At 37.1% G+C, this 21,319-nt stretch overlaps 1 protein-coding gene across 9 annotated transcripts in view; it reads left to right on the top strand.

The window, feature by feature from the left end:
- The window catches only part of SLCO5A1 (solute carrier organic anion transporter family member 5A1), a 135,502-nt gene that overhangs the window by 78,380 nt on the left and 35,803 nt on the right, over nucleotides 1-21,319 (top strand). For 7 of the 9 annotated variants that reach the window (XR_012128245.1, XR_012128244.1, XR_012128243.1 and 4 more), the window contains one exon: nucleotides 5,844-6,008. The exons of the other annotated variants lie outside the window; for them this stretch is intronic. Coding sequence is in view for 4 of the 7 variants with exons in the window: in XM_073229659.1 (XP_073085760.1) it covers nucleotides 5,844-6,008 (165 nt within the window). In the remaining 3 variants the exon portion in view is untranslated. The remainder of the gene's footprint in view (nucleotides 1-5,843; nucleotides 6,009-21,319) is intronic. 9 annotated transcript variants of the gene reach the window in all.

Here is a 21,319-nt window from a genome sequence, read left to right as displayed (position 1 = left end):
TAAATACACTCCAAGTATATTTTCTGAGTGCCTACTGAATACTGGACATATACCAGGAGCTAGAAATATGCAGATATACCAGGGTCCTGCTTTCCTGGAATGTTTACACTCTTGAAAGAAACAGACCGGTAAACACACACAGCTACAGAAGAGTCAATGGGTAGTGATACGAACAATGTGCTCTGGGAGCTTACAGGGGGTGATTATCAGTCTGTCTGACAACTTCCTACAAGAGGAGTGTTAGTCCTCAGATTCAAAAGATTAGTTTGACATTTGCTGACATAAACAGTAATAATACAGTGTTAAGGAAGACCAGGGCCCGAGAGGGAGCTTACGGGGGCAATCATAGGGCTATACACTGGAAGGGCAGCAGCCCTGTCTCATGGGGACTTGGAAACAAGGCCAAGTTCATGGTAGCTGGGCCTTCTCTCCTTTTTTGATCAGTCCCACTGTTGGCATATCTTTTTCAAATGTATCATTTTGTAAAAAACGTCGTTTTCAGTAGTCCAAGACAACTAAAAGGCATGACATAGGTGCTTTCAGACTGTAAAGGATGGAAGCAAGTACAATCCACCTGAGATACTGGGGTTCCAGGGTGAGGTTCTAGCTGCTTCCTGTCAGTGCTGGGATCATGCCCACTGCTTGGAGACCCACAGTCACCCTGCATACTCAGCTGAAGACTGGGGTTCACTTCTTTTTCCTTACTTGTGTCCTCACTCAGAGCTGCATATTCATCCCCTAACTCACCCTCTCTGTGTCTCAGGTGACAACACTAAGGGACACAAAGCTAAAGGGCTTGGCCAGTCCGTGTGCGGTGAGGTGCTCCAGGCCTCTCCTGGCCACTGGGCTGCCTTCTGGTAGCACCTTTGAATCCAACCTGCTTGCCTGGCATAGTCTGCTCATTTGGGGATGTCAGGTCACATGACAAAACCCCTTCTATTTTGACATAAAGAGCCCCTGAATCAGGGTCCCTCGGTGTGGAGGCCCTCACAGACTCCTTTCCAGAACGGACTACATTTTTCTCTAAACTAAATGTATTCCCAGAGAGTTCCTCCCTCCACCCGCTTGAAAAGATGACTGCCACTCTCAGTTTCTGTGACATCAAGGCTCCTGGAAAGCTTTTGTCTTCCAAACAAAGGCCTTACTCTAAATAGATACTTCAGGTTGTAGGCTTATTTTACAAAGGAGCATAAAACATTCACATATACTGGAGCTCTTCTGCCAGGTGGTCAAAACATTACCAACACATCAATACCTACTGCTTCATCTCATGCTGTGTGCTCAGAGGCTCTGGAAAACAATGAGCTGTGGTGTCTGCCCTTGCTGACCAAGCCTGTCCCTTATCAGCTACCTCCAGAAACCAGGCACATCATGCATCTCAGAGTTTCTGAAACTTTGACTAGAGGTTTGCAAGATCAAGGGGAGGGACCACATTAAATGTGTTGTGGCAGAGCCCTCTTTGTGATTGGAGTGCAATTTGACACCTGCTCCAGGTGCACATGCTATCTGGACGGGGTCCCTTACTCTGTCATTGATGTGCATGTGGGAACAAGCTAGAGATCTGCCAGTGACAGGGCACTTCTTTTGAAGGTGATTACTGAGTAGGGTCTACCTATATTACATTCTTTTGAATTTTGGTGCTTTTCATTGAATTTTATTCCTACTCTACCACTGTTTAAAGCATTTCTGATTTTAGTGTCATCTTGCCCTTATAATTGAATCTGTAGGATTTCTAAGCATTAAATGATCAAAAAATGATAATCACTCTATTGTTTCATCTCTCCTTCATTATGCTTTTAATTGCATCTTTGATTTATAATGACACAGTTACAAATGACACCAAGAAACTTTTCTAAAATAGATTCTGCAGCATAAAGATTAGGTATTTGGTTGCAAATTAATGGATTTAGCAGTTTCTTTGCTAATTTAGCTTTAAAACTTTGTATTTTTGAAATAATTTTGAATTACCATAAGAGCCACAGAAACAGCAAAAAGAGTTCCTGTGTACGCTGAACCCCAATTCCCCAATTGTTAATGTTTCTGACCCATCTGAGAAGCTGCCGACATGATGCTCTGTAGTCTTCGCGTTTCCTAAGTATAAGGATGCTCCCCTATACCACTACAGGGCAGCCATCAAAACCAGGAAATTAACATTGATCCAGTGCTATCATCTAGACCGCAGCCCCATTCAAATTATGCTGAATATCCCAACAATGCCCTTTATGTTCAAAATCCAATTCACAGATCACATGTTTTATTTAGTTGTGGTGTCTTTTAGTTTCCTTCAATCTGGACCAGTTCCTCACCTTTCCTTATCTTTTATGACCTTGATCTTTTCAAAAAGTGTAAGCCAGTAACTTTGTGGAATGTCCCTCAATTTGGGTTTGATGATATTGCCTCTTGATTTATGCACTCCTGTAAGCATATCACTGAAATGATGCCTCATAACAAGCCACATAATGCTAATTTGCCCTGTTATTGCTTAGGTGAACTTTTATATCTTGGGTAATATTGTATCTGCCAGGTTTCTCTACTCTAAAGGTAATACATATATTGCAGTTATAAATCTAATATATAAGTACTTTGTGGGAAAATGTGTTGAAGCTATTTAAACAAAGTCGATTTTATTATTTTGGGTATTTGTGTTCTGTAAAGTCACCGTGAGCACCAAGTCAGTGAATCCTGAAGCAGTCTCCAGTCAGTCAGCACACAACCTTGTTTTTCTGTTCAAAGACACCTTATTTAATATATATTGTTGATACGTTAACATCAAACTCATGGCCAACAGCATTGTCACTTACGATTGAAGGATGCTCACCTAACACCTGTATTTTCCCCAGAAGGCACATCACAGCCCCTGTACACTTAAAAACCCTATATGGCACTTGAGCGCTATGCTTGGGGAGGGAGAATGTATTTTAAACAAATCACCACAAGCACAAAAATGTGACAGTACATTGTGAAAAGGACACTCATTTACTGTACCAGGGCTGAAACAAGAAGACAGAGCAACACCTTGTGTACCCTCAGCCAAGTGTATGTGCATCCCACAGCTGAAACTGCTTCCCACTCTGCAAATGTCCTTAAATGACTGCCCACTGGGAGTATTGATTTTGGGCTTGCAAGTAAATTTTTGTGTGGGGGCGAATTTGGAAATACCGAATCTGTGAAAAATGAGGTTTGACTGTGTCTTGTTCCTGTTAAACTTTCACTTACCACTTTGAGCATCCCTTGAACTTAAATTGTTTCAGATTCTGGCTACTGAAAATTCTTTAAATTGTCTCCTGTGTCCTTCTGACATGTCTCTATCATCATCTGAGCGCTTCTTTACTTTCTTGTTTAATAAGATTTTCCAGGCTCATCTTGTATTTTTTCTCCCCCAACCCTGAAGTTAGACATTTCTCCAAGTAGCTCTGGTTCCTTTAAGTGGAAAGTGGCATTTAGAAGCCAAGAACTGGGTGCTAGGTGGTCTCACTGCTAGCAAGGTGTTGTTATTTCTAAGCCCTGTTAGTAGAGAAACTTACTGTGCGTGCATGTACATACATGTATACACACACACACATCTGCGTGACATCTAGCTAAACCATGAATTCATACCATTACTTCCAGTTATAGTCTGATATCTAACTGAACCCTTTCCGTATCTGTAACTCCCTTCTCTGGTAGTTCGAAAACTGACTCCCATTAGTCTCAATGTGTTTCCATATTTACCCACTCATTTTCTATATAAACAAATTCCCAGCCCCACCTGGCATAGACTCAACCTTGGATACCTCTGCCCCGCCCTTGCACTGTATGTAGCTTGAAAGGTTAGCCCCAATTAAAGGGAAGGAGAAAGGTGGAAGAAAGAAGGAAACAAACAACACTGTTGAAAAATCTGAGCTTTTCCTAAATTCTTCTTGCTATAACCGTAGGCCTTTCTTTTTTTAAATGAAAGAGAAGAGAGAAACATGCATATTTTTAGTTAGCTTTGAAATTAGAAGGCTATTTTATCATACCAAATGGGTATCAAAGAAAACCCAGTTTTATATAACTAGTATCTTTTAAAATATTCATGTGATACATATGTTATCTTCTTGGATTAAAAATTTTTTTAAATATCTTTCCCAGATGTTTTAGATTCAACATATTGGCTTTTAGTATACAAGATAAACTTAATTTGAATGTTGATTGGAAATCTAAACTTTCTTATTTTAAAATTTGAGATATGATACTTTGATTTGCAGTGTTAACAAGAGAATATTAGGTAATTTGATGAAATACCTTGATTGTGTTTTTTTCTGGTGTGTTTATCCATGTTAAAATATAAAGTACCCATCTCGATTATCCTTTTAAAAGTTTCACTTAAGCTTTAAACAATTAAGAAACAGAATACTAAAATTCCTTTACATTTAAAAACGATAATGGTGAATAGTTTTGACATCCTAAGTTTTAAATTCTGGTGAATAGCTATGAATTATAGCTTTAATAACAGTTGTTGCTTAATTTTTAAGAAATGATTTCATTATGTTTTGGCATAAGGAATAACTTACTAAAACTGAGATGACTATACATGTCAAAAATAATGCATTTTTTCCATGAAGATATATAAAGTCACATAAATGAGTAAATTTACGCTATGAACATGCAAAAAAATACAAAAGTATATATATAAAAATCTCCTTTTGTTTCTCTTTCCCAGTCTTACTCCCATTTACAGAATTTCTTGGTGTTACATATACTGAGTATATATTTGACTATAAATACACTGCTTTGTTTGATTTTTACTTATTTTATATATGTATGTGTGTATGTGTATTGTATGTGTGTGTATGTATATATATTTACACATATGTATATTTCTGCCACACCTTGCTTTATTCATTAATAAAAAGATTTCTTGGAGTTCCTGTTATGCCAGTACATAGAAGGTTATCTCCTTTTTAACTACTGCATAATATTTCATCAAATGGCTATGCCATGATTTATTTACATTTCCAATTGAGGCACATTTGGTTTTTTCCCATAAATTTTTGCTCTTATAAACAATGCTATAATGAAAATACTGTGCAAAGGGAGAACTTTGCATGTGGATGTTTCTATGGGTCACCGTTAAATATATATGGCAAGTTCTGTGAACTAAATGCATAAACTTGAGGATGAGTCTTCTCTCTTTTCCTTAAGTGGCAGCTGGACAGAGCTAAGCCACCACTGCTGGGCTCTCCCGCTTTGAAGATCATTACTTTTTGTTCTCCAATCCAAACGCCCTGGAAGTTTCTGACCTGGTGGCCCTATCCCTTAGGCCTTTTATTTGTATTATATCCTATTTCACAATGAGGCTGAAAGATCAGGTGTCTTATCTCAGGTACCAGTTCCTCTGCTGTGGGTGTCTGCAATGCCTGGCTGGGGAGATGACAATTCAGAAGTACATTTTCCCAGGGAAGTGCTAGTTGGGTCGAGCGGAAACTAATTAAGGATTGCACTGCAGGTATTATACACATTTAGTGACTTTGGGGTCTTAATAAGGAACAATATTGTTTTAACCCCCAAAATGCAAATAACTTATTTTAAGCAATTTTTGAAATAGAAGTCATTGGTTGGGTATTTCTTGTAAGGATATCTGTGTATAGATATGTTTTCAGATACTTTATTAAATTGCCTTATCTTAGTTGAAAAATTTAAAAAATATCTATTTGATAAAGAGGGTGATTTCTAATCAGTCATCAGGTTTTTCTATTTTTATTCTCTATTCGATATTCTCAAATATTGCTGAATGGCTATTTCCAGTTCATTTCAAAAACAATTCAATTTTCTTTTCCATCCCTTGTTTATAACATTCATTTGTCATTTTTGTCATTTTGTAGACCTACCAAGAGCAGCTGTCAGGATCTTAAGCAACATGACATTCCTTTTTGTGAGTTTGTCATACACAGCTGAGAGTGCCATTGTAACTGCTTTCATTACCTTCATTCCCAAGTTCATCGAGTCACAGTTTGATATTCCAGCTTCCAATGCCAGCATCTACACTGGTAAGGCACTGCCGTGAGAGCTCCTTGAAAACATGATCATTTTTGACCACTAAACTAAAATGCAGTGAATGAAAAGAAAGCTCATTCTAACATCCAAGTGTAAATTAAGTTCATTAACAGTGACTTTCCCGCCCCTACCAGATTTTAGGAGGAGGAAGTCTTTGAATGTTTTCTCTGATTCACATTGTATTATTACTGTGTGACATTTTTACCAACTGTGTTTTGAAAAGGGAGAACTTTAGATGTGGATGTTTTTATGGGTCACCGTTAAAAAGAATGAAATAGGCAGTGGCATTCAGATTTAAATCTGAGTAAATCTTTTTATGGGTTGGCATGAATCTTGAAGTATTAAATTTTTAAAAATTGAAAATCTAAAATATAGATCAGTTCCATGGTATTAGGACTTCCCTTTCATAAATGTGAACAGACTTCAATTACTGGAGATGCTTGAAATTAGAAAGAAAATCTATGAATTTTGTTTGAGAAGATATTTTATGTCTGGGAAAACTCATTTTTAGGAGACTTTGATCATGGACTCGTAACTTAGTGCTCAATATTTTTGCATAGTCAGTTGGGTGCTCAGAAGTGTGGGAACATTAATTCTGTTATTGGGAGAATTTTCAGAGTATTATATCATACAATATTCTGTATATTTTCTTAGTGGTTTCAGAGATAGTTAAATGACTATATCTGCCCATGGCTTAATTTATTAATAAAGTCTATTTAAATGGTTTAGTGGAGAATTACGATAACTTTTCTGATGCCTTTGGCTCCTGCTTTGCCCTCCATGTCCATATTCAAACCTGGCAAGCTTGAATTATCTGAAAATTAACAGGCGAAATTATATTATTGTGGAAAGAGAAGTTGACTTGGAGTGTTTGGGTAATCACTTTATTCTCTGTTTCACTTTGCATGTAAAAAGACATTACATATTGGGTTGTGTATACTCTATAAAATCTTTGTGGACCATTGTAATTGTCACCAAAAAATATGTTTTTCTCTTTTTGGTATTCAAAAATGTATGTTGTCCTTATATAATGGTAAAAGTTACAGAATACAGTTTGGTTGTCAGAAAATCTGAATGTTCTGTTCTTAGCTTAATTCTTACACTAATCCTTTGTTAAGCAACAATTTTTGGGCGGGGAAATTAAGAGCTGTGATTGGATCTGAAGCCACATAACTTAAATGTAGAGTAGTCTCAAGCATTTCCCAAACTAAGTTTTTCAGTACTAAAAAGGAGTTACTGGAAAGAAGATTCATAGTCAAATAAATTTGGGACTATAATGATAAAGTATTATAGGGTTTTTTGCTGGAGGACTTCTCATAACCCTTAATATGCCAGTGTTCATTGTGCAACTCACGGAGGAAGGTTCAGAGAACAGTCAGTCTTTCCAAATGTGTTTGACCATGAAATCTGACTTTTTAAAAGGCATCTTTCTCATGAAGAGTGTTCCTCAGGGCGCACATTAGGAAACACTGCTTGTCCATCCCATACATCCCTATTTCAGGAGGATCTGGGAACAGAGCTGTCTGGATCATTCCATTCCCTTCCAGGTGCCCCATTTTGGCCCCTAGGGTTATCAGAGCAGCAGTACAATGCTAAGCTAGGTAGGAGTTGATGCATATTGAATGCATATGGACCATCTCTTGATTACTGGTAAAGGCAGAGGCTAGGTAGGAAACTCCTTGTAGAAAAATAGAGAAAAGGGTTTAGCTGGACCTGGGATATTTGGCTGCAGAGTCTATAGTGGTATGGTCTAGGCTCTGAATGTGGGCCCCTTGGCTAGGCAGATGCAGCACTGAATAAAGCTAGCTCACAGCATTTGTTCATCCTGGGATTAAAGAAGAAATATCACACCGTGTCAATTCCATTTTGATTTTATCAGCAGGTTTTTTTCCCCATGATTATCAGTGCAGTTTATACAATGCTTGATGTCTCTTGTGTTCTGATGAAAAGTTTTGTATTCCCAGATCATGGACTTTTTCCTTCCTTTCTAGATGGCTAACAAATAATAATAGCAAGAGATATTCAGACTGATTAAGAGTAGAGGGTGGTCTGTCATACTACAGTGAAATTAAACAAAGTAGATAATTCTTTTTCAAACTCACCTTGACTTTTTTCATTTATATCAGTTGATCTATATATTTACTCTTGAATTATATATTTTGAGGACTTACTTAATTTAATTTTTTGTTCTCTAAATCCCTTTCTATATATTTGGTGACATAGAGAATGAAGAAATATATCTAAGTGAGAATTTTAAAATAGTTTAAATTTCTCATCTGGCAAAGATTTTGTGTCAAAGTTCCTTTTTCATTAAAAAAAATTATTTGGATAAATATCTTGACCCTCCACAGAGTTCACTTGTGTTGTGTTATTTGGTAGAGATGAAGCACTTTTCATGTTTCAAAAGACAGGCCTTTGCTCGCTGTTGCTGTCCTGTAGTCACTGAACACCAGCTGTGTGCATGGCCCTGTGCCTTGTGTGTGGGGGATGAATATAAAGACTCAGGTAGGACTTTAAGTGGCTTACAGATCTAAAGGAGAGAAAACTTATGAAATAAGTTTAGAAAAAGTTGTTTAAGTAAATTAATAGAAGACATGGGTTGTGGAGATGGAGGGCTGGCAGGGTAGTGTGTTTGAGTTGCATTTCATGGAGGAAATGGCTTTTAACCAAGCTTTTAAGGAATAGTAGAATTCAACCATTTAGAGAATTCTTTGTAGGAAGGGCATTTAATCCCTGGGGAGGACCAGCTTGAGCAATGGCAAAGAGCAGGGAAGAAAGCTTGTTTTGGAAAAAAAAGGCAGCTCATTTCCTAGGACAGAAATAGAGAGGGCTCTAAAGGTGGGAGGTGGGGGGTGTGGAGAGATGAATGTTTTCTGGTATTGGGGGTGAGAGATCTGCTCAAGGAATCTCAGCACTGCTGGGCTCATTTTGTGGTCACACAGGGAACACCTGTGCTCTGCAGGGAGGCTGTGGCAGCAGGGTCTGATGAGGCCGTCTTTGAGACACCTGATCAGCCACCCTTCATCCCTGGTGTTTGTGAACATAGTGGATCTGTATTCACGCTACTCTCTTCCCATGTGTAGTCTTTCTGCTAACCCATTTAGGGTCACATTTGTGGATGCACGCTAAATATTGTGGAGTTGGTATTTTGAAAAAGCCTGAAATGAATGCAAGGGTCCTGAAGGAGGGGTTAGGCAGAGCGGCCTTGAATCCAGCCACTACTAAGTGCTCACTGGCTGTGTGACCTTGGCCAAGCCACTGAACTCCCTGAACTTCTGCTAAAACTGAAGTTTGTCTGTATAGTGAAGATGATGCCTACGCCCCTCACTGCCCCACTACCTACCCTCTATGCACCAGTGTTGTGAGGATCAAATGAAGTAGTGAATAGTAATTTGTCCTGGATTTTACCAAACTTCAGATAGTTACAACAACACAGATAGAAAAATATAACTTAATCATATATTATAGGAAAGAAAGTTATAATTTGTGACGATGATGATGATGATGATGATGATGATGGTTGCAGCTTTCATTTGAAGTCTTGCATCTCGAACAGGTCTGAGAGTGAAAGTTTGAGTGTTTTTGGAGTAGAAACACTCCCCAATCATTTGTCTATGGATAACATCATTTAATTTAGTATTATTGATTATGCCTATTTTCTAGGTGAGGAAACAAAGGTCTAAAGATGTTTAAATAGCTTCCTGAAAGATATGCAAACAGTAAGCAAAAGCCAGGAGGCTAGGGTCTTGTACTCCTTGGAGTATAGAAATATCCACGGGTGATTTTTATTGAACTATTGTAATAGGCATATGCTACTGTTACCATTTACAGTCAGGTTTTTTTTTTGTTTGTTTTACTGTTCCTAGAAAAACAGTATTCTAAGATTCAATTGCCACGTATGCTACAGTCCTCACCATGAGTGCCAGATGGCAACACTCGTCTTCAGAGCATCGTGGTCAGCAACCCTTTTGCTTTCCTGGGATCCTGCTCTTTGGTGCACAGAATTTCAGCGCTAGACTCTCATTTGTCTTTCGAAGAGAAATAACTTTGCAAAACTCTATTTTGTTTTTCCCTGGAGAATAAGCAAGATTCTTATTTCTTTGGTAAGGGGACTAGGTTGGAGTGTGATTTTTTTATTTTTAAGTTGCTGTTATTTCTATTGCTCTCTAACTAAATACTTACCATCCATGCTCAGCCACTGATTTGAGATTTTGTGATGAGGTTCAGAGCAGTAGCACTAAACTCAAATTGCACCCGCTGGAAGTCACTCCATCTTGAGATGCAAGAGAAGCATGAACAGACTAGACTGATTGGTTACATTCTGCGGAGGGCATTAACAGCTTTTATGCACCAGGTCTTTAATTTTATAAGAATAGTTTATGAAATCCAGTTTTACTTATTTAATAAGTATATACATAGATCTTTTAACATTAAAATTAAACTTTAAGTGCAAATTGACTATATCAGGTATAGCTGTATTTAGCATCTTGCCCATTCCTAAGGTCAGGCAATGACATTTGACTCCACATGTGCCCTCAAACACAGTGAGCTCTGGGAGAGAAGAAGGTCCTTTCAGAGTAACATCTTGCAGCAGCTGCTGGACTCTTCCTACTTCTCTACTTGTAAACAGTCTTGAGATAAATAGAGGCTATTAGGAAGTAAGAGTGACATTATAGGCTTTTTATCTTTTGGGCAGGGAGATATTTATTTTACGGAATTACATTTGTTTTCCTTCAATGCTAATTAGAACTTTTGTAGGTTATAGTGGACAATAAGTCAAGATATTCAGATTCTCTTTTTTGATCATTAATACCAGTTCATTTCAGACATGTATGAGTGTCTACTGTGCGGCAGGTTCTTAGCCATCACTACCTGTAACAGTTAAACAGCTTCAATTGCTAAAGATGACTCAGAGCATCCAAGCAACAATGCTTACACACAGATACTATATGACAAGAGCACAAAAATAAGAGTGTACTTGGTAGCCACAGGCCATCTCTGAAGGGCATGGCAGGACCCACCCTACTTTCTTACAGCAGCACAACTAAGTGATCATGGAACACCCTGGAAGCAGAGTCCAAAATGGAGTCTTGGCAGGAGATTTTTTTATTTTAAAATATTTAAATGTATTTTTCATGTCACATAGGTATCTGTTCCATAACCAGCCTCAACCTCAGAAGTCTCCATGGGGTCTTAGCAAGACCAGGTTCAAATCAGCATACTCACTTTCATCAGTGAACCATTCTGAAGAGCTGGTACAAACCAGCCCCGAACTTGCCTCGGATCCTTGGTTCCAAAGCAACACTATTCATCAGTGTGTTTCACTCCTTCACCTGGAGTCAGTGCCCTGCACATATACTTTGGTAATTCAGCAGGACAGCTTGGACTGATGCCAGGCCTGTGGCCGTTACCCCTCCGAGCTGCCCAAGGGCTATGGTGACATATAAGGTGGACAGCCTATTTATCCTCCTGCAACTAACCCAGCTGTGCGATGTTAGGTGGATCAGTTTTTCTCTCTAGGTCTATTTTCTAACCTCAAAAACATAATTTGGACTGGAATGAATTCTAATTTCTTCCTGCTCTAAAATCTTAGATTAAATAATTTTTTCAAGCCCACACATACAAAATAAGCTCATTCTTACATTCCCCAACAGAGTTATACTATTTCTTACAAGGAGACTTATTATTAACCAATTCATCACTGCAGTGTTTTTAGTGCTGTTGCATCACCTGAAACTTTGGCCATAGCCAGCACCAACATTATCTGGGTTTCTTTGTTGTGGGCAACCTGGTGTCGTCTACAGACCTCTCTTTGATTCCCAGATCTGTCACTTAACTAAACCATTTAATTTAGGGAAGTCGCTTAACTACTCTGTCTCAGTTTCTCATTTGTGAAATGTGAGTGTTCATATCTCAGGGCTACTGAAAAAATTAAATGAGGTGATTATTTCTTAAAGCATCTGGTATGTAGTAGATGCTCAATAAAAATTAGTTTCTCCCTTTATGTGTTGTCAGACTGTTAAATTTAAATACCCATTAAAAAGGTTTTGTTAGGTTTTCTGATTTAAAACAAATTTTGTATTAGTCTAATTTAGAGTGGTAATTTAAAGGCATTTTGTTAAATCCCATCTGTTAAGAGAAGAGTTATTTTAGTCTTGATTATAAAAATAGCAGAAACCTCTGGGGCAGGAGACAGCCAGGAGGTATTGGGGAGGGATGTTTATATCACAGTGTATCATGAATCTTTCTCTCTGTTTCTCTGAATTGCTCTAAATCAACTCACCAAATGACCAGCCTACTGTTTGGCAAATTCTCCAAATGACCATCCTTTCCTTTGTGATTCTTTCCCTGTATTTTCCAATTTTTAGAGAAAAAATTTATCTAGCAAATTTGTATAGTGACCAGTAAGTTAAACAAAATATTATGAATGAACTCAGCTTTTTATGTTTTCTGTGCTTTAATCTATTGTAGTCATTATTGTTCTTAATGCTCCAATTGTTCAGTCTTTGGTCACTGGGAGCCCTTTCAAGTTAGCACCTGTATCCTCTGTCACTGCCTCAGTAGTTTGTGGTTTCCAGCATGACAAAAGGTGACTTGCATATGTTTCCTGCCATAGACTTGGGATCAGTCATATTTCTGCAAGGATTCCTGGTCCCTTTTACAATAAAATGGTATTTGAAGATCACCATCTGGACATGAGGAGTGCTCATTGCTATAAGGTTGTCATTGTTCCTAGGCCTTTTTAGAATAAAAAGGGAAAAACAAATCATGAGGTTACAGTAATATTTCCACTTCAAATTTAAGAGTCAGTTTATTACATACCTTATATTATAGTGTATCTTTTTGCTCTAATGCTGCAAATCTTTCTTTCTTTCTAATGACCTTAACATACTTTAACCAAGTATGTATGTTTGTATGTATATAATAATTTCAAACCAACTCTCAGTATTATTACTGTGAAATATGACACAGTTTTAGACTTCTTTGTGGTATTTTTTGTCCATAGGCTATCTCTGATGCATGACCAAAATACTATGCAAAATACATGACCTAAGGTTATTTGAAACAATTCTTCCTTGTTTTTGGTTATGCCAGCAACCCAATATATTTGTTTTAATGTATTTTCAGTTTTTAGGGATTACTTTACTATCATGTTTTTAAGCTAAATGTGATTTTTAAGTTATGTAAGATATGTATATGAGTTGGAAGTCAAAACCAGAAAACAGAGAACTCAAGAGAGGCCTTGCTTCCATCCAGGGTTTCCTCCAATTCTCTCTCTCCCACTATAAGCAATATTTCACTAGTTTACCCCTCTTGTGTTTCTTTTTGAGTGTGTAAGTAAATATGTATATTATGTGAGCAGTATGTATGATACATACATCAGTATTTTATATTAGTTCTTTTCCCCTTTCTTGCCCCAAAGCCAGTGTACTCTGTTCTCTGTTCTGCACTGTGGCAGGATCAGAGGCCCTGCTCATTCTTTCACAGCCACCTAGTGATCTGTGGTATGGATGGATCGTCTGCTATTGGGTCCCCTATTGGAGGACATTGGGCTGTTTCCATTCTTTTACTATAATGATACATAGAGCTATCTGAGTAAGTTGTTTCATACTAAATAGCCCATTTGTCTAATGTGCTTTTTCTTTTTAACTATTTAGTTTAATTGTCCAGCTTTCCATGTGCCTTTATCCTGGTACAGAAGCTGATTCCCAGCAGGGGAGGGAGACTGAGAGCTCATGAGTATGTTTTTCGTATAACACTCAGTCCTCTCTCCATCCCCGCCATTTAGCATTTTCCCTCAGATTGTTATAAAGATCAAAAGAGAGAATCTGCAAACACTTGGACAAATCTACATAGTTTTTGGGACTCCAACTCCAGCTGGAGTCTGTCTTTCAGCATGAGCCTGTGCTGTGAGGGTGAAGCAGGTCACCTTCTTTAGGCTTCCACACACAGGAAGTGACACCAGACACAGAAGGGCTGTCTGTGCGTCGCTGGCCATCCTTGCTGCAATACTGCAGTGGAGGTCCTATTCCCTCCAGTGTAGAGTGGACAAAACTGAGGTGTATAGGGCAGATTTGCAAGCATTTTCCCAGCAATCTATAATACAGTCCATAATATGTATATTGAATTGGTCCTTAGAGAAGCTGCTTACATTTCAGAATTTTTAATTCTCTCCTCTTCAACCTTCTATGTATTGGATAAGATATATAATACAGTAGTTGAGAGACTCAGCTTTGGAGGGAGGCAGATCTTGTTAAAATTCTTGCTCTTCTGTTTTATCTGTCCATCCATGCACATATATTTATAAAGCCTCTGCTGTACACCTGGCACTAGGTGTTGGGAAAGCCATGGTGAGAACACAGAAGGATCCCACCCTCAAGGACTTTATAGCATAGAGACCCCAGTAGGCTGCCTGTGTCCCAGGACTAGGCTATGAGTTTGAGGTTGTGCAGATTAAATGAGGGGATGTAGATGGTATGCTAGCACAGTAGCTAATTGGGAAGTAGCTGTTAGTAATACGGGCAATACACACTTGATGAGATACTCTCAGGAAAAGGAATCCATGGCGGAAGAGGGAAGCTGGGACTTACAGCATGTGGAAACATTCACAGGAAAGACTTTCTGGGGCAAATAGACTTGAAGACTAGGAAGAGAAAAGCATGGCTTTTAGACAGTAGGTAAATGAAAGAGAAGGCAAGAGGCTTGATACTGCTGTGAAGGCTGAGGGATTATTTCTGAACTGAAGGAGGTGTGGAGATGTCATATAATGACTGCAATTGCTTTAAAAGTGTAACACATTATATGTGAAATTTATTTGAGCTGAATTGGTATTGAGCTAGGGTTAAATCTTTGTATCTCTTATTTATTCTCCATTTAGTTCTCAAACTCAAATATGTCTATTTTTCAAAACTCTTAGGGGAAAAAGGCATTTTAAGTGTTTAATTTCATATATTTGAGCCTGATGCAGTGAAATATCAGTTGACCAAATCTTTCTATTAATTGAAATTTTTATATCACTCATATTTGATGACTAATAGCACAGTTCTTATGTCTGGGATTTGTTTCTCATGCACACACACACAGAAGAATAAAGACAAATATCACTTACAAGGAACTTTCTGGGCTCAGAGGACATTCAGCTCAGTTTTCTCCAGATTTCTGTATCTATGTCCATCACTTCTTGGCGATCACTGATGCTCAGAATAGCCCAAAGGCACCTTGAAGGACTTAGTCATCAAAAATACTATATATTTTTCACAGAGCAGCATTCATTATGTATAAAAGTTGAGTTGAGAAAGATTAGGGAGCTTTTCAAAAAGACTGAAAACCCAGGGGAAAGAATGAAGCATAAAGAGCAGATGTAAGAACATTTCTGCTACTAAGTATGTGTCCTTGGTTAAAATCAGCATCCAAGATACATTCATCCATGGTCCATACCCTGCTAGAATGAGGCAATCCCTACCTGCTTTGTAGTGAATCTACATGTTAAAAGAGAAAGGTTATGGATTTTGGAGTCAGAAGATTCAAGTTTCAAGATCCTTCTCTGCCATTTATTAGCTGTGTAATCTTAGGTGAGCTAACTAATTTATCTGGCCTCTGTTTTACTAAATGTGAAATGATGCAATCATATCCATTCTACAGGGCTGTTGAATTTTTTAAAATTTTAAAAATTACTTATTAAGTGTAAAGAACAATATAAGTATTAATTACTAATGAGAAATACCCTGCTTTTTTTCTCTTTTCGTCAAATATTGTGTCCTCCAGTTTAGGACAGGAGAATCAGGATTGTTGTTGAAAGAGGTGAGGAAAGAGGAAAATAGGAGATGGAGTATAATATCCCAGTTTTATAGCTCGGTAAGTAAAGTTATAGACACTAACTGAAGGATTCGTGGTCTTACAGGTGGTGCCATACTGGGGCTAGAGACCATCTGTTCTGATTCCCAGCTGGTGCCATCATCTCTCATTTCCTCAGGGAGAATTTCTGTTAACTCATAAAAATTGTGTCCACAGCTAATGAGTATCTTGGCCAGTATGCATGGCCAGGGTATGGTCATTACCACACAGGCAGGAAATACCTTACTCTTTCAACTAAATAATGAAATGTGCTTAAATATTATTAGAAGTTGAAGTAATGTCCTTTTGTAACCTGAACCACCTCATGATGGACCACAGAAAATTTGCTCTGCTGCCAGGCTCAACTTCCACTGGCTAGAAGGTAGAATCATGGGGTTACATGGATTTATTATTGTTAGAGCAGTTAGATTTCAGGCTAATCATTTTCAAGTTATTGTATTGAAATTTTTATTATATCTCTTTTGCAATGAAAATGAACATAATTTATGTTGTTTTGTTACTAAAGTTGATATTTAGAAACATTATAGGTGTATACTTCTCTTACCCTATGTAAGGAACAATTTATGTATAGTTGTTTTATAAAGAGTAGGTCTATATTATTTTGTTAACATCTTTAAATTTGTTTGAACTATAATCTATGTAAATACCAAACCCTTTTGGACATGCAAATGTTGGGATCATTCAGTAAAGGAGCAGAGGAGCAGCTGTGTGAATGTCCATATCCTTTGGTAATGTTTTTCAATAGAACATCTGTATATGTGATATTACAGGTTTTTCTTTGTTCCTATTTCAGCATTTAGCTTCATGATAGCTATTCATGTAATCAATGGGTTGGTAGTTGTAGTTATGAGAGTATATATATCATATGCTATATATGATATATGTCAGCAAACTGTCGATTTGTACTTAAAACTTTTGTTTATTTGAATGGGACATTGGCATTAACTTTCCAGAGCAAGGCGTTCTGTACATTAAGTGAAGATTTTTAGGGAGAATGTTTAAAATATTTAAGAAAATAACTTTACAAGTTGCCTCAGTTACTGTAGAAATATCATCAGGTCCATTTTCAGTGCTAACTAATAATAGATAAGTCTTACTTCTCTGTAGATGAGATTTCCAAGAGTCTTGGAACAATGTGTCAGTAGAAATTTTGTGTTAATATAAAATATCTGTCCTTTGGAGAGTTTTGCTCTTTGCTATGCACTCCCAGCCTGTCTTAGAGTTATGACCTGGCGATACTTGATCTGTTCCCCGAATTCATTGAGTAATAATTGAGTGCCTACCATTTAGCAAACTTCTCTGATGGGCATCTGGTATAGATGAAGATGAACAAGAGTTTTAATAGAGAAAATAAAATAGCAGAAATAGTGTGGAATGGTTTCATGTTACAGAGATCTTTGAGTCCCTGCTGGAAGAATTGTTAGATCAACCAGGAATCATTAAAAAAAATGGGAATTAAAGTTTTTAAAGAAAGATGGCTGCAATGCTGGTAGTTTCAATAGGATTATTATTTTATAGAGTTCTATTTAATTGAGTAAATACTTATATATTTGATATTTTTTAGTCATTTGGCATATGCTGCTGTATCTAAAAGGCATACTGATATTTCTTTCACAAATAAGCATCTATCCCATTTTTTAGGGGAAAAAACATTAAGAAAGAGATCATGCAATTTTTCTTAGTTATCTTTTCTGTTAATTCATAATCCTGTTCATGTGTTTTTAAAAAGACTAAAAATGCCAACCTCTCATCTCAGATCATCTTTTTGAGGGAAGTAAGGAATAAGTGAATAAAATACTATCATAAATAGTTTAGAAATAATGTTTAATTTGCACTCAGGCATTTGTTATGCACCACATGAAACATATTAATGAAAACTGCATGTGCCTGCACTTACTGTGGTGAGCATTTGATAATGTATTTGTCAAATCCCTATGTTGTACACCTGAAGCCAATATATATAAACTATTCTTCAATAAAGAAAAAAAAGAAAAAAATTGCATGTAGGTAGAACAAAAAATTAGTTTTAATGCTTTACAAAACAAATATATCTTTACAAATACTTTGACATGGTGAAGACCAAGGTTCTTCTCTGCTGCACATTTTGTGCTGTGGTCAACATAATAGGTAGGGTCTTCCATGAATATGATTTGTTGTTTCTTATTTTATTGGATGATTAAACTTTAAGTGTCAATAATTTGTCAAGTTGTATATATTTAACATAGTCTCATATACTGTGACTAAATTATGAATCAAGACTGTCACTATCTACCTCATCTGTGTAGCAGCCAATTTCATATGTATGTATTTATATACATATCCACACATGCATGTTTATACATGCACACATATTTACACACATATACCACGTGTTAACAAATTTCAACTGTCTTGTATTGAAGATTTGAGTTTGTTTTAGGAGGCAGTGTAGCTAATATAAAAGTAGGAGTTAAAAGACTAAGCTTCAGCTTTAGAAGGAACAAAGGATTTAAAATTTAGATAGCAATTTTTCATCTCAGATCTGAAAGAACTCTGGCTTCGAAATCAGATTTGTGTCCTGACTGCTCTGATAGCTTGGTGATACCATTCATGTGTCTTACTCAATGTTTAATTTTATGGAAAACAGGGATAAATAGTAGACCATCTCATGGGATAAGAGTACTTTAAAACTTAAAAGTACTCTACAAATTTATCATGATGATTATATTGTCATTTCATTTTCCCAAAGTCCATTTCCTTATCTGTAAAAGCAGATAACACTTGTTCACAGAGCTGTTTTACTGATCAGTTAAATAAGTGACATGAATGTGCTTTGAAAAAACTGTATAGCTTTATTTCCCTCATATGATTTTAGGTTGTTGGCAAAGTTGAAATCAGCTTGCTCCAGCATATAACCTTTAATCACAGTATTTATTTCTTGATGTGTACCTCATTCAAGACAATAATGAATAAGATTCTTTGAGAGGAGTTTTGAGTTTTCTGCTGCTGTAGGAGGAAAACTAGTCTAAAGCATGTGCCTTTCTGAAAAAAGAAAAAGAGAATTTGGAAGAATTAACCATAATATAAGTTTCTACTAATAAGAATATTTTTCCTTTCACTTTTAGAATAAAACCAAGCACCCATTCCTAGGGAAAACAAGTGGCTTAAATGGTTGAAAAAAGTATACAAAGAAAATAATAAACCTTTGTAATTTAAACATGTGTTTATGAGAGTGTTAGCCTCTTATAAATCTAAAAAGGCATTGGTTTTAGAATCAGAACATTTGAGTCTAGACCTTGCTTTGGCATTACCAAGCCATTGATCCAAGTCAAGTCATATACTTCTCTGAGTTTCTTTTCTTTTTTAATCTTTCGGTCATCTATAAAATGAAGGAGTTGAAGAGGTTATCTCTGAGCTCCTGTATTAATTTTTCTGAGACTACCAGAGATGCAAAATAACAAAGGCTTGTGTCTCCTCCCACAAAAAACCTTGACACAGTCAGCTCAGGGTTGGTATAGTGACTGCTGTAGCCCAGACTACTTCCAGTTTCTGCTCCTTCATGGATTCTTGCCCTCATGGTCCAAAGGAGAGGTCCAGCTACCATCTCTGTATTCCCAGCCTCAGGATATTAAGAAAGAGAAAGTAAGGCATGGATGGATGTGCTACTTTTGCTTATATCACGTTGGCCAAAAGTGTATCTCACAACAGTCTCTGGTTGCAAGGGAATCTGGGAATTGTAGTCCATGTTCCAGGGGGGCTATAAGTCAACCTATTACTCTAGAATAGGGAACTTAGTCTGAATTCAAGCTCCTACCAGTTCTCTGTGAATAAAATTTTACTGAAACACAGTCATGCTCATTTGTTTATACAAGTCAGTGATTACTTTAGCGCTACAATGATAGTTATAGTGGTCATTGGCTGACAAAGTGGGAAAGATTAATGCTCTGGCCCTTTATAAAAAAAAGGCTTGCCACCAATTGGAGACTATTGGTGTTTCTAGAAGAAAGGTAGGTGGTTATCAGGGGACAAGTAGCAATCTCTGCCATAGCTCCATTCCAGCATTCTGTGATAACAAACAAATAAGAAACCTGAATAATTAATTTCATATAATATAGGAGTAATTTTGGAAATTTGGTCGACACTAAAACACATGTTGTTAAAACTAAAACACAAAATTCTTTCTTGCTCTGAGGCTGAAACTTGACCTGCCTCTGTTAAATTGACTTCATTTTACTTCACCATCTGAGGATGGTTGCTTTCAGTTCCAGCCCAGTCATCTAAGGTGTCAACTGCTTCTCCACAGCTTTAAATAAAACAATTCTTTATTTGGCATGTGCCTTGCATATCCTTCATTGTGGTGAAAATAAAAATGGGAGAAGATAAAAGGGTTCCCTTTGATCCTGCTGAAGCCTCTCTAGTGTAGTATCTGGGATTGATGGTGAATCAGTGACCATCACATTGTGAGAAGAGCCCATGGCTGTTTGTTGGGAGGTACCCTGCATTGACTGTTGCTACACTGTATTTTTTCTCCTTTGCTGGCTTACATTTGTCATTTCGTGTGAAATTTAAAATATTTATTATATTTCTTATTCTTATAGCTTTTCAAGGTGTATTATTGTCTTCCAAAGAGAAGTCTTACTTGAAAATGTGTGCTTTTATTATCCAAAATCAAGAGTAGATAAAGTCAGAACAATAAGGGAAAGAGATTCTGGAGTCCTGCTGAGAGATTTAGAGGTGGATCAGTTGGTGATGCTTGTCGGTGTGTTAGGAAGGTGCACGAGAACCATGTCATCTGTTTCTTTTCTAGTGCTTTCTACCCAATGGTTACTTTCCATAAAGCTCATTGATTCAGGATTTCTGAAACCTGTCTTCCTGTAACAGTAGGTTTGGTGTCCTCCAAAGCTGCTCAGATCATTAGATTACTAGAGTATGTTCCCATTTATAAAGCACATTTTGTGGATATTGCTACCTGATGGAATTATGCATGTCTTTTGAAATAAAACGTCTTCAGGTAAAAAGTGCAGTATGCTTGTAGCATACTGGTTAAGATTTCCATCCCAACTGTCAACATTTTGCCCAAAGTCCTTAGACTTTTCGGTTTAAATTATCTCATTCAGAAAGCAAGGAAGGTTGACTAGTTTTTAAATTCTTTTCTAGTTATCAAATGTTCTGACCTTTAATAATCATAGGTCTCAGTAGGCCTTTAATGGATGGGTGAAAAGTGTGTAACTGGGGGATCATTTATTCCCTGTGCACGCTGTACTCCCTTTCCTCTAAGTTTTTGCTCAATGGCACCTTGTCAGCGAGACCTTACCCAGTACATCCCACCTAAAAATGCAGTTCCATTCCCAGAACTGATTTTCCTTGCTAGACTGAACATTTTTCTCTGCAGTGTTTTTCATTTTCTAACATTCAGCACTATTTTTTAGTTATTGGTTTATTGTCTATAGATTGTAAACTCAACATGGGC

The sequence above is a fragment of the Manis javanica genome, chromosome 2, assembly GCF_040802235.1.
Source record: "Manis javanica isolate MJ-LG chromosome 2, MJ_LKY, whole genome shotgun sequence".
Lineage (NCBI taxonomy): Eukaryota > Metazoa > Chordata > Mammalia > Pholidota > Manidae > Manis > Manis javanica.
This window is presented reverse-complemented; position numbering and strand designations above follow the sequence as displayed.